General features: G+C 48.0%; 1 protein-coding gene across 2 annotated transcripts in view; it reads left to right on the forward strand.

The window, feature by feature from the left end:
- The window catches only part of RASSF5 (Ras association domain family member 5), an 81,225-nt gene that overhangs the window by 38,329 nt on the left and 29,080 nt on the right, over nt 1–13,816 (forward strand). The window contains exon 1 of one of the 2 annotated variants that reach the window (XM_010341017.3): nt 10,630–11,246. The exons of the other annotated variant lie outside the window; for it this stretch is intronic. Coding sequence (XP_010339319.1) covers nt 11,127–11,246 — 120 coding nt within the window. The 5' untranslated portion in view covers nt 10,630–11,126. Of the gene's footprint in view, nt 1–10,629; nt 11,247–13,816 lie in introns of those variants that run through there. 2 annotated transcript variants of the gene reach the window in all.

Here is a 13,816-nt window from a genome sequence, read left to right on the forward strand (position 1 = left end):
GTCTTCTTAGTTAATTGGCCTGTTTATCATTATGAAATGACCTTCTTCATCCCTGTTAACATTCTTTACTATGAAACCTACTTTGTCTGATATTAACATAGTCACTGCACCTTTCTTTTAATTACCATTAGCATGGCATTCCCTAATCCACCCTTTCATTTTTAGGCTGTGTGTGTCTTTATATTTAAAGAACATTTCTTATAGGCAGCAAATAGTTGGACCTTGTTCTTCTTTAAACCAACCTCCTCATCTTTACCCTTCGAGTATTTAGATCATTTGCATTTAGTGTGATTATTGATATAGCTAGATTTTAAGTCTATCTTCTTACTACTTTTTTTCCTTTCTTTTCTTTTTACTGAGACAGGATCTCATTCAGCCGCCCAGGTTGGAATGCAGTGACGCAATCATGGCTCACTGCAGCCTCAACTTCCCGGGCTCAGGTGATCCTCCACCTCAGCCTCCTGAGGAACTGGGACTATGCATTTGCCATCATGCTTGGATAACTTTTTTGTATTTTTTGTAAAGATGGGGTTTTGCCAGGTTGCCCAGGCTGGTCTCAAGTGATCAGGGGCTCAAGTGATCCTCCTGCCTCAGCCTCCCAAAGTGCTGGGATTATGGGCATGAGCTACTGCACCCAGCCTGCTATTTGTTTTCTATGAGTATTCTATCTGTTCTTGATTCCTTTTTCTGTTTCTTGACTTCTTTTGGATTAATCGAATAACTTTGATTGCATTTTATCCCATTTGTTGCCTACAAGCTTTAACCCTTTGTTTTGTTATTTTAGTGATTGTCTTAGTGTTTACAGTATGTGAATGCTCCTTAATTTGTGGGAGTACATCCCAACAAACCCACTGAAAGTTAAAAATATGTTAAGCCGAAAATGCATTTAATACACCTCGCCTACCAAACATCATGGCTTACTCTAGCCTATCGTAAATGTGCTCAGAACACTTACATTTGCCTACAATTGGGCAAAATCATCTAACACAAAATGTATTTTATTACAAAGTGTAGGATATCTCACGTAATTTATTGGATGTTGCACTAAATTATTGTTTCTATCAAATATATATCTCTCTAGCACCATCTTAAAGTTGAAAATCATAAGTAGGACCCCTGTAAGGAGGGAACCATCTGTACATCTTTAGCTTATCACAGTCTGCCTGTCAAGGTAGACTACTATACCTCTTCATGTATGTATAAAAACCTGGCCAGGCATAGTGACTCACACTTGCAATCCCAGCACTTTGGAAGGCTAAGGTAGGAGGATCACTTGAGCCCAGAAGTTCAAGACTAGCCTGGGGAGCATAGTAAGACGCTGTCTCTATTTTATATAAAAAATAATTTTAAAAAAGAGAAACCTCATAATAGTATCCTTCCATTTCTCCTCTATGGACCTTTGTATCATTCTTGTCCTGTATTTTGTTTTTATATATACTACAAGTCGGGGTCCCAGCCCCCAGGGCCACACACATGGCCTTTTAGGAACCATGTCAGACAGCAGGAGGTGAGCAGCTGGAGAGCAAGCCAAGCTTTGTCTGTATTTCCAGCCACTCCCCATGGCTCGCATTACCGCCTGAGCTCTGCCTCCTGTCAGATCAACGGCAGCATTAGACTCTCAGAGGAGCCTGAATCCTATTATGAACCGCGCATGCAAGGGATCTAGGTTGCGAGCTCCTTATGAGAATCTAACGGCTGATGATCTGTCACTCAAATGGTATAGTATCACTTGATAGGCAGACTGTGATAAGCCGAAGATGTACAGATGGCTCCCTCCTTACAGTGGTCCTACTTATGATTTTTCAACTTTAAGATGGTGCCAGAGAGATATGCATTTGATAGAAACCATCATTTAGTTCAGCATCCAATAAATTACATAAGATATTCAACACTTTGTAATAAAATAGGTTTTGTGTTAGATGATTTTGCCCAGTTACAGGCAAATGGAAGTGTTCTGAGCACATTTAAGACAGGCTAGAGGAAGCCATGATGTTTGGTAGGCGAGGTGTATTAAATGCATTTTCGACTTAACATATTTTCAACTTTCAGTGGCATGTCACATGGTGAGAGAGGGAGCCAGAGAGTCAAGGAGGAGGAGGTGCCAAGCTCCTTTGAACAAGCAGCTCTGACGTGAAGGAACAATGCAAGATTCCCTCATTACCATGGGGAGGGCATCAAGACATTCATAATGGATCTGACCCCTTGACCTAGACACCTCCCACCAGGCCCCACCTCTGACATGAGATTTGGAGGGGACAGATATCCAAACATATCACACTGGTTTTGAACAATTGATTACGATATGCCTTTTGTAGTTTTCTTTATGTTTCTTGTATTGGGTGTTTATCGAGTTTGTTGGATCTGTGGATTTATGGTTTTCATCAAAATTGGAAACATTGGGGGTATTATTATTTTCAAATATTTTTATCCTTCCCCACTCTGAGGACACCACTTACATGTATATTAGACTGCTTGAATTTGTTCCACAGAGTACTTCTCTGTTCGTTTAAAAAATTCTCTTGGCTTTCTGTGCTTCATTTTGTTTTGTTTTGTTCTGAGATGGAGTCATGCTCTGTCACCCAGGCTGGAGTGCAATGGCACAATCTCGGCTCACCGCAACCTCTGTCTCCTGGGTTCAAGCAATTCTCCTGCATCAGCCTCCCAAGTAGCTGGGATTACAGGCACCCGCCACCAGGCCCAGCTAATTTTTGTATTTTCAGTAGAGCCAGGGTTTCACCATGTTGGCCAGGCTGGTGGTGAACTCCTGACCTCAGGTGATCCACCCACCTCGGCCTTTCAAAGTGCTGGGATTACAGGTGTGAGCCACTGCGCCTGGCCTGTGCTTCATTTAGGATCGTTGCTATTGCTGTGTCTTCAAGTTCACTAATCTTTTCTTCTGCAAAGTCTAATCTGCCATTAATCTCCATCTAGTATATTACCCATCAAAGGCATTATACATTTCATTTCTAGTAGTTTGATGTGGATGTTTTTTTTTATTTTCCATGACTCTACTTAACTTTTTGAATAAATAGCATATACTTACAGCTGTTAGTGTCTTTGCCCAGTGCTAGTATCTGTGTCAGCTATGGTCAGTAGTAAAGACAGGGTCTCTTGCTAAGTTGCCCAGGCTGGTCTCGAACTCCTGGCCTCAAGTGATCCTACTATCTTAGGCTCCCAAAGTCCTTGGATTACAAGCATGAGCCACTGTACCCAGCCCTGTGGAACTATTCCTAAGTTTTGTTCTAGGACTTAGTTCAATTACTTAGAAGTGGTTCGATCCTTTTTAAGATTCTCTTTAAGATTGGTCAGGATTGGAACAGTGCTCAGTCCAAGGCTGATTATTTCCCACCACTAAGGTAAGAATCAATCGCTTGAACCCAGGAGGCAGAGGTTGCAGTGAGCCGGGATTGCGCCATTGCACTCTACCCAGTGCCTGATAAATCATGAGGTATTCTGGTATGGCTCATAGGAACAGGCACTCTTCCTGCCCTGTATGAGGGCAGACACTGTTACCTGTAATCCTTTTGGGCAGTCTTTCTCTAGCCTGAGTCTTTCTTCCGTGCACACACTGATCGGTACCCAGGTGAATACTTCAGGGGGCCTTCTGCGGTTCTGTCTCTCTGCAGCTGTCTCCGTTCAGTAACTCTGTCCTGTGAACTCGGGCTGCCTTTGTCTCCCTAGACTCTGAGCAGCATCTCCTCAGCTTCAGGGAGTTTTCCAGGCTCCAACTTAGTACCCGCTCTACATCACACCTGGAAATAAACTGGAACTAAAGCTAGGGATCAACTCATTTGTTTCCTGCCTCAGGGATTGCTATGCCTCACTGCCTGATAGCTAGTATTTTAAGAACCACAATTTCATAAGTTGTATCAAATTTTGGGGGATGTTTTAATCAGGAGGATATATCCGAATCCTATTACCTCATCTCTGCCAGGAGCAGGACTCCCCCAGGCTCTGTTCTAATACTAATTCACATGAGTTCATTTAATACCCTGCCTGATGCATTAGGTAAATGCCTTGAGGGCAGGGATCCTGTCTTCTGCCAGTTAGTCTTCCTCATAATGCACTGGGCCTCGCACATAGTAGGTGCTCAAGAAGTCCTTCATTTCATTTGACTTTGAACTTGGAGTTTTGCAGGGTTTTTGCATTCAGAATGCTGGTTCTCCCACTTACTATGACCCTAGGAGAGTACATAACCTCTCATAGCTATTACATGGGGACACCAGTGTGGGCGTTGTGGCCACTGTATAAAAGTACTTATAAACTCCACGGAGCATGGACCTTGTTTGTCTTGTTTCCCAGTGTGTCCCCAGCACCTACCACACATAGCAGAGTACCCCCTGCCCCCACGGTGTCTGAGAACCTTCAGCCTAGGAGGCTGCCTGCCCTCTGTAGACGCATTATCCTACCGATGTGGACCACGCCTGCTCTCATCGTCTTAAAATATGTTAACACTCCAAAATGGGATTTGTGTTGTCCCTGAGCACACATCACAAATCCACTATGCCTGCCCTGGTACCCAGTCCTGACACTGCTGACAGCCCCTTTCTGCCACCCTGCGGCAAGTTTAGTGCTCCGAGTTCTAAAGTCTGGCTTTTGATAGCTGAATAGCTTTATGATATAGCAATCAATTGTTACTGACAGCATCTTTTGTTATTCTCTGGCCACCAGAAATGAGAGGAGACTCACCACCTTTAGTTGACATGGCAGGGATGTCAGAAAAGTCAGAAACTAGGGTCCCACATCTAATCTTTCCTGGTAGACGTGAGGGTGGGGAGCGGAATACACTAGACCCCACCCAGCCGCTTGGTCAGTATTTCCCTAGCTTCCAAACCCCAAATTTGGCACTGATTTCTATTGTGACTCCTTCCCTTGATAAAGAATTAATGACTGCTCCCAGGGGATTCTAGAGGTACCAGATGCATGCCAGCCAAGAGAAGGAGCCAGTCCCCTGCTCCCTCCACCTTCCCCTGACTAGGACATCCTTCATCTTTTCCCTGACTAGGCCATCCCATCTGGGACAGCTTTCTCCATGGCTGCTTCACAGATTCCCGCCACACTCTAGAAGCCAGAGTGCTGGCCAAAGCTGTCAGTGGTTCATCTACACTGAACAGTGCCCTCACAGGAGCCTCCCCAAGGCCTAGCTGACCAGCCCCAGGTGGGCCAGCCCGTGCAAATGTATTTCTGATTAGGCAGAGTGGACATGCTTCCCAAAAAGGAGGCACCTGAAGTCCTGGCCACAAGGAGGGGAGAGAGGTCTGGTGCATATTTCTCTAGAAATCCTTATACCCCAAGACATTTCTCTGGGCTTCTCCAGCCTGAGATGACCCCCCGGCTCGGCTAGGCCAGCTCTGAGGCTCTGAGGCGAGAGGCAGCAACACCCTCCTTGCTAGATGTAGCAGTGCAAGGGTTGTTCACATCTCACACTGGTGACCACAGTGCCCGGGATGTTGGAGGATTGGCCCTGCCTGGAGAGGGGCACATGAGGGAGACAGCTGTTGATCAGAAACATCGTTTGTCACTCTCTATTCTCACTAGGGAGGAAAATTAGAAGACAGAGCCCCTGGGCCTGACTCAGACCCTGACATGAGTTCTTGAGGGTGTGGACAACGCGGGTAACTCAACTATCTTCAGTGGTTTCAGTGTCAAGGCCTATTGAAGCTGTTAGCCTGACAGCCAATCAGAAGTGTGGTGTGGGTTAGCACAGCTGAGAAAGTGACTCTAGGGTGAGCCTAACCTAAATGGCGTGCCGCCACTCACCTCTTACAACAGGAAGTCATCTGGGGAGACACTCAGCTCTCTGCTGTACACAGCCATTGAATGCTGAAAAATGCTACCCTAGGGATGACTGGCAGCATCTTAAGATTTAACCCAGATAGGACATCTGGCGAAGGATGCTTCTCAGGGTCACATGGAAGGTGTGGGAGGTATGGTTGTTATAGGGAATATGTGTCAGGCAGTGGGGAGGACAGAGGAGGAGGAGGATTTTGACTTCAGAGGAGGGAAGAGCAAGAGCTAGGCCGCAAGAGGGCAGGGTGGCTTCTGGCAATGTGAATCGAATTTTGTGCAGCTGTAACGAGGGTTGCTTGATTGCACCTGGAGATAGGTGTAAACTGTTGGCTGGGTGTGCACCGCGAAGGGTCCTGAAGGACCTGCTCAAGAGTTTGGAGTAGGCTCTGGGAGTCGATGGAGAAAAGACAACAATTGTAATGGAAAGTTCTGGGGGCTCTGGATTTGAATCTGATTCTACCGTTTACTTGCTTGGGCAAGTTGACTCTGAATCTCAGTTTATTCACATGCAAAATACCTTCTTGCAGGGTTCTGAGGATTAAGTGAGATAATGAAATGTGTAACTTGCATTCAGTTACTTTAGTAGACCGTCTTATTCAATGTTGTTCTCACTAGACTGGACATTATTAGAAGCCAGTGCCTTATTCATGCCCAAACTCAAACACCCAGACTAGTGCTTGCCTGAAGAAAGGGCTCAGTAAATATTTGTTAAATGAATGAATGGAAGAATAAGCAAGTAGAACTTGATACAGAGTAATTTTTCAATAATTCTCCATTTAAATCTGAATAGAAGCTGTTTTGGTACCACAGTCAGATAGATCTTCATCTCAGGATAACTGTGGCAACAGGAGGTGAGAGGTTTGGAGGAGGCAGAGGTGGGAACAAGGGAAACTCTTGGAAGGCTTTGCACTAATCTCGGTTAATGACATTCATCAAGATAGGAAATACTAAAGGAGGAAGAGGAGGAGCAGCTAGAGGATAAGGCATGGAATAACAGACTCAATTTTGAGCCTGTTGAGAGTGAAACTTCAATGGGAAGGACTGGGTACTCAGTGAGCTGTTACAGGTACCCACCTGGAGATACCAGGGAGAGAAAGAATTATAAGCCCTGAGTTTGTTAGGTGTGGTTGATACCATTGGCTTAGTGAGACTTACCCCCAAGGGAGAGCAGTGCTACACAGCAGGAGAAGAGAAACCCCAGGATGCTGAAAGGAAGATAGGGCATAGGCGATGGAGAAAGTGGTTCATAACTTGTTTGTAATGGACTATAATTTCAGACATACGCTTATAATGAGAGTAATCACAGAGGTAAACCATGAGGCTGCAGAGTACAGAGTTCGAGGACTTGAGTTCTGGGGTCAGACGCAGCTGGATTGATATTTGGCTCCATCATTAACTAACAGTGTGGATACGTGCAAGTTACTGGCCTTAACCTCTCTTTTCTTTCTGTAAAATATAGATAGTAACTGTAGCTTCCTCATAGGTTTGTTGCAGGGTTTAAATTAAATTATGAACAAATGATTAGCACAGTGCCTGCACATACTAGCTAACAGTGATTTCAAAACATGTCTCCGGGGTAGGGTGGCACCTACCCTGGTTTTCAACCTCTCTATATGCCAGTAAATCTGATCATAAGGTCATAAGGCCCTAAATCTGATCTCCACCCCTGCTACCCTTCAATTGGACCGATGAGGAAACCTGATGTCCAAGGTTGCTTGATATATGTATATGTCAAGCTGGAGTCAGAGCTGGGACTAGAATACAAGCTCCTGACTTCCAGTCCTGTATCACAGCTTTTCTGGTACATGCAGAACTACAGGGTGGATCTTACAAGAGGATCTGGTCACATGACAGGATTGTACTTGAGAAAGGAAAAAAGCTTAAAATGATGTCTTTCATCATCTGACGCTTTGACTTAGGAAAGTGGCCCATTCATCATTTCAATGGGGCTTTCTGAACCCCAGCACGGTGCCGTGGATTTAGGGCTGTGGCTGCTACAGCTTTAGATCCAGCCTCCTCTTCCTAAGTCCGGGGACAAGAACAGCCAGTTCCCTCCTTTGTGCGATAAAGCCTCTTGTTCAGACTCTTCCATGCCCCCTCCCTCTTACCCTGGCCAAGCTATCACTGTTATTGATTATTCATAGGGAAGAGGTTCAGAAGTTCAGACAGGGCCATTAGATGCTGAAGGGAGTCCTGTCTTCCTTCCTTTGAGACCCTGGGGCTTCAGTCTGGATTTTTCCTCCTGGAGGCTGGCCAACTTTGGTATGTTATATATGATCTTTGTGTATTTCTTCTAAAGGCCCTGCCAACATAGTCTCTGTTTTGCTGACTTCTTACACATGAAGAAACCTTTCTTCCAAACCTAGATTCATTGACAGCTGGGGTAGAGTAGGGGAAGAGACATTAACTAGAAATCAAGAGACTTTTAAAGTAATGAGCTGTGATGAACAAGTTACTTCCCACAGTTTCCTTATCTATAAAATGGGCGTAGTACCTGCTCTTAAGGTAAAAGAGTAGCCCAAGTGAAATAATGGATGTTAAAAGGGTTTGAAAAGCCCTATTCAGATGTCAGATTTTCATAATGTTTGGAATGGCAGAGCAGCACCCTGAAAGAACACATCGTCTCTGAGAACTTTCCTAACCAGGCCGGGCATCTGGGGTGTTGCTTATAAGGAGAGATTCATGCTGACTCCCGGGGTACCTTGGCTTGGTGTTTGAATAGGTTATTAACTGTATTTGAAGACTGCACATTTTGAATATTGTTGCCATTGCATTGCAGAGCTTCCCCATGTGACTCCAAGGACACAGTGCAGCCACAGAGAATCTGGGGCCTGTTTTTTTTCCCTAAGTATTAGATTCCCACTGAGCATGGAGGCTCTTTTTATGAAGAAAAGCATGTTTCTTAGCTGGCTGGACAAAGCAGGTGGGCTGTTATTGATGGCCCACAGGTCACAGGAAACCACCTCTCTGGGGAAAACCCCCCAAAACAGCCTCTAAAATACCCATTTGAAAAAAAAAAAAAGATTGCTCCAGATCCAGACAAAGCCAGAACCTACTTTCAACCCCATTAATATGAGATCTTCCCCTGCAAACACCCAGTAGCTCACCCCAGCCCCTGGCGCCGGCCGTCTCCCTCCCCTTTTCTGCCTGCCAGATGAGACAGCTACTGGTATTGACAGTTCTCCTGCACTGAGGGCGGCCAGCCGGCTGGGGTGCTGACTCTCAGCTCTCTTGTGTTTGTGCCTGCCAGGCACTCTCAGGCTTCTGGGAAGCAGACTGTGTGGGAGGATGAAGCCAAATTGGGCTGCAGTTTGAAACCTTCCTGAGCACTGACAGATTTGGCTTAGGTAGGAGTGGAAGAAGGTCTTTCCTGAAGGTGGCCAGAGCTTAAGATGGAGTTGGCAGCTTGGTGTCCGGGGGCTGAGTCTAGTCCTCCGCCAAGCTTATGCTTCCCCAGGACTGGATTGTTTCAGAACTGTACGAAAAGCTACACAGACATGGAGAGAGTCCTGATAATCCCTCTCAGCCACTGTCCACGGTGCTCTGGGGTCCATGGGGCATCAGACTCCATAAACATGGTAGCAAAGCCAGGCTCTGAAGCCTGTTTCCCCACTGGAACTCCAGCCACTGCTGTATTTAAAGATGGCAGCCAGGCACGGTGGCTCACACTTGTAATCCCAGCACTTTGGGAGGCTGAGGCGGGTAGATCACAAAGTCAGGAGATTGAGACCATCCTGGCCAACATGGTGAAATTCTGTCTCTACTAAAAATACAAACATTAGCTGGGTATAGTGGCACGCACCTGTAATCCCAGCTACTCACACTTGAACCTGGGAGGCAGAGGTGGCAGTGAGCTGAGATTGCGCCACTGCACTCCAGCCTGGGCGACAGAGCGAGACTCTGTCTCAAAAAAAAAAAAAAGATGGCAAAGTGCCCACCCAAATAGCCTCATTGCTGCTGAGGGTCTGCATATAACACTGACTGGGAGTGTAGGAAGGTGCACACACCTGGGCTGAGTCCCGGCACACAAGTGCTGCCTGTGTGACTCCAAGCCTCAGTTTTCTCATCTGTACAGTCTCTGAAGGCTTTTGGAAAGAGTCAGTGACAGAGTGCACGTAAATCACCTGCACATAGAGTTGTTCACACAACGATAGCTGTAACTGCTGTTGATCTATTATAGGATTATTGTCTTAATTGCTTGGAAGGATTCAGCCCTAGGTGTTCCTTTGTCCAGTCAGATGCGGAAATATAATTGAGCCCTCCTCAGTGTTAGAAGTGACAAGATCTGGCCAAGACCAGACTATCAGGAAGGTGCACAGATAACCCGGGCAGTGTCTTGCAGGCTCCTGCGTATCCTGAGGGCCAGGTTCTATGGGTGGGAAGGCAGCTTGCTCTCCAGGTTGCCAGAACTCTGCATCTGATTTTCATGTGCTTGTGGTGACCCTGCAGTTTCTCCTGGAATTTCCAACTTAAAATATTGCTGTTTCCCCAGGCAGGGCAGATATTGATTTTCTTCTTCTCTAGCCACTCGGATTGACCCCGCTCCCCAGAGCAAATGGGGGAGGCGGCAGGTGGGGATGAGGAAGTGGACTGCGAGAAGGGAGGAGGGATGGGGGTGTTGCTCTTATAGCTAGCACCTTCTACAGGTTCTACTCCGTGGAACCTGAGTCACTGGAGCTGATGAGAACGGGCTCCTTCCAGAAGCAAGTACATGATGAAGAAAGAACAGAGGGAATGTTCCCCCTCGGGTCCATCCTGGTTCCTTCCTTCCCTGCATCCCTGATGGGACCTGCGGTTCCCTGAGTCCACTTGCCACGGTGGGCGGGTGGCACCCAGGCGGCGGGGTGGGGCGGTGGGCGGCGGTGCACAGTGACAGCCCAGGCGGCTTTGAGGAACCTTGCAGAGGAAGTGGCTTCAGAACTGCTGTGCGCGAGGGGCAGGAAAGGCACAGGAGGCGGGGGAGGTGCGGAGATGGCGCTCTGCACGGCGGAAGGAGGGCGCCGGCGCCGGGGACGCGAAACCGCAGAGCCCGGGCGAGTCAGGGAGTGAGGCACGAGCCAGGCGTCCGGGGCTCTGCAGGCGCAGGCGGCGCGGGGACAGGAGCAGGTTACCTGGCTGCTCGCCTGCACCGGGTGAAGGAAACGCAGGTGGACCGCCGGCTCTGCCTGGCCAGGTACCCGACCAGCTCCTGGCTGGGGGCTCAGGGCTCGAGGCTTGGGGCTCAGGGCTTAGGGCTTGGGGCAGAGCCCGGCGAGGGGAGCCCACCTCCCTCCGCCGCATCGCGAGCCCGGCCCCCTCTGATGCGCTGGCGGCGTCAGCCGGGAGCTCTGGGCTAGATGACCGTGGACAGCAGCATGAGCAGTGGGTACTGCAGCCTGGACGAGGAACTGGAAGACTGCTTCTTCACTGCTAAGACCACCTTTTTCAGAAATGCACAGAGCAAACATCTTTCAAAGGTAAACATGATAATGGAATGCAGGAGCCTTTCGTGGGGGGGGAATAACCTCTGTGGTCTAGAAGGGAAACCTTGCTCCCAGCAAAGGGACAAAGCCACATGTCAGGAAAGTGGCCAGGCACTTTCCTGGAGCCTTCAGGGACCTGCACTGTTCAACTGGTCAGACCTCCTCGCAGCAGTTCCGTCCCCAGATCTCTTCAAAATGGCTCTCTAGAATGTGGGACTGCGCCTAGCTGGTAGGTTGGCTGCGGGTTCACCTGTGCCTGAGTGCGGGGTCTCACCCCGCAACCCCCTCCCCAAATCCTAGCTTAGAAGTCCCAGATGGAAACTGAATGGAACCGAGTCTCTCAGTAGGCTAAAAATTCATCGGTTGGTAAACATTCACAAACACACATTCATGGGTAGAGACTTCCGTATTTGAAGTGGCCAAAAACCACCTTAAGTCGTAATCCAGCAACTTTGCAGAAGTCCGGGGTGGTTACAGAAGCAAACTAAAACTTCTGGCCTAGGCTGCTGTCATGCTAACACTTTAACTTCCTGGGTCGGTTTGGGTAACCTAAAGGGGCTTGTGTGTGTTTCCTGATGGCATGTGGCATATGTTTCCTAAAGGTGTCCGCCTCTAGACACCCAGCAAGCCTGGGTGCCCGGCCACTCTCCCAGTTGGCTGCAGGCCTTGTGCCTGTCAGTGGTGGGAGTGGAGGCAAAGCTGAGTTTGTTTATTTGTTTTGCCACTTAAATGAGTTGGCTCCAAGCCAGGTCTTTAGAGAGGTTACCTAGAAGGGGCTGTTTATAGACAGAAGTGAGCTGTTACATTTAACAGGTGTGTGGCAGGCTCATCATTAATTCAACAGTGCTACACCAATTCAAATGAACCAAAAACTTCCCCGGGCCTGACTCTGGAGCCTCCGTTGTTAATAATTCATCTTACCTGTAGGCCCTTGCGTTTCCTGGGTTCTGAAGTCAGGCAAATGCCCTGGACCTTCCCATTGTGAGAAGAGGCCCAAGAACCAAGGGAGAGGTTGTGATTTTACGTTTGAAGGAATCAACTAAAATAGGCCTCTGTAACTAGCCCCTGTTTTCTGGGACCACTCATGAGGCTGGAGAGCAGGGGATGTTCTGGAGGGTAAGGGGCAAAGGGACAGGCGTCCTTTCCCTGGCTGTAGGGGGGGCTCATGCAGAACATCGTGGCTGCAGAAGGGAGGTGTCCCACTCTTCCGTGGTGTTCTTGCCACATGGTATAAGTCCCCTTCTTCCCCCACAGGTACTCCAGCTAGCTAGGTATTTAGACCAGTGGTTCTCAACCTTAGCTACACACTGGACTCACAGGAAGCTTTAGAAAATACTGGTGATGCCTGGTTCCCATGCCGAGAGCATCTGATTTAATTGGTCTGGAGTGCAGCCTGGGCATCAGGATTTTGAAAAGCTCCTCAGGTAATTCTGATAGACAGCTGAGGTTTTGAACTATGTCTCTAGAGTGTTTTGTTGCTGCCTGGGAAGGAAATGGTTCCTGTTTTTAAACCAAAGTCTAGCTGCTGCGTTTGCCGCCCACTGCAGCTAGGCTGCAAGCCCTTGCTTTCAGAGGGTGAGATTTTTGCATAATTAGGTGAGGAAGGGGCACTGCAAAAATGGGGTTTCTTTGACTTGGCAGTGGAAAAGATAGCTGTTTCTGATATTTCTTGGGAGAAATAGAAATATCTTACAAGTAAATACGCTGGGATGGGGCTGGTGCCGGGGGACAGCTTGCTCCATGGCCTAAACAGCCATCTCTCTCCCTTCTTCCCCACAATTCTCCTTCCTCGCCTGGCTCCAGAAAGCACACCTTTGGTTTGGTCCCCACAGAAACACTGCCTGTACTTCGTGTCTTGAATCCACCTCATATCTTGGGGCCTCTGTGTATGTTCCTGCCTCATCTTGCCAGAGTCTGTGAGTCCTCAGAAGACAGGAATCCCTTCTAAGAAACTCCTTTTACTGAAGCCCAGACAGGGCGATAGGGGATAAATGCTTCAGGGTGGTGGGCATAGCCCCTCTTATCCTTACGAGAAGCATCTTGACTGGATATTCAGGACTGGGGACCAGGCTGGCCTTCAGCCCAGAACTCTCCAGGGAGGAGCAGGGCTGGGTGAGCAAGTGCGGGCTGGACTGCAGCAGGTGAGGCTGACTGAGCTGGGGAAGCATCCGATGAAGGTTTCAGTCCTTCCTTCTTCTAGGTGTCTTTTTACCTTCAGTAACACTTTTCAACTCTCTCTTCTCCCTCGGATCACTCCTGGAAGGGATTTTAAAGAGCTCTGCCATATTCTGACCCCATTCTGACGTCTTACAGTGCTTTTTTTTTTCTTCCCCAAAGAGAGAACAGGTCTGAGCTCCTCAGAGAATTTCTTTTTCCTGTCTCCAAGGAAAGGAGTGTATGTGTTTCCCGTTCGCTGAGAGACTGAGGCCCTCTTTTGGGAAGGGCTGAGCTTGCTTCTATAAATAGCCTTGTCAGAGCAACCTGTGTGGCTGCTCAGTCTGCGCCTGGCTACAACGGAGCTTCAGGAAAGCCTCGCTGCTGTGCAATGCCACCGCATGGGAGCT

Source organism: Saimiri boliviensis, chromosome 14 (genome assembly GCF_048565385.1).
Source record: "Saimiri boliviensis isolate mSaiBol1 chromosome 14, mSaiBol1.pri, whole genome shotgun sequence".
NCBI lineage: Eukaryota > Metazoa > Chordata > Mammalia > Primates > Cebidae > Saimiri > Saimiri boliviensis.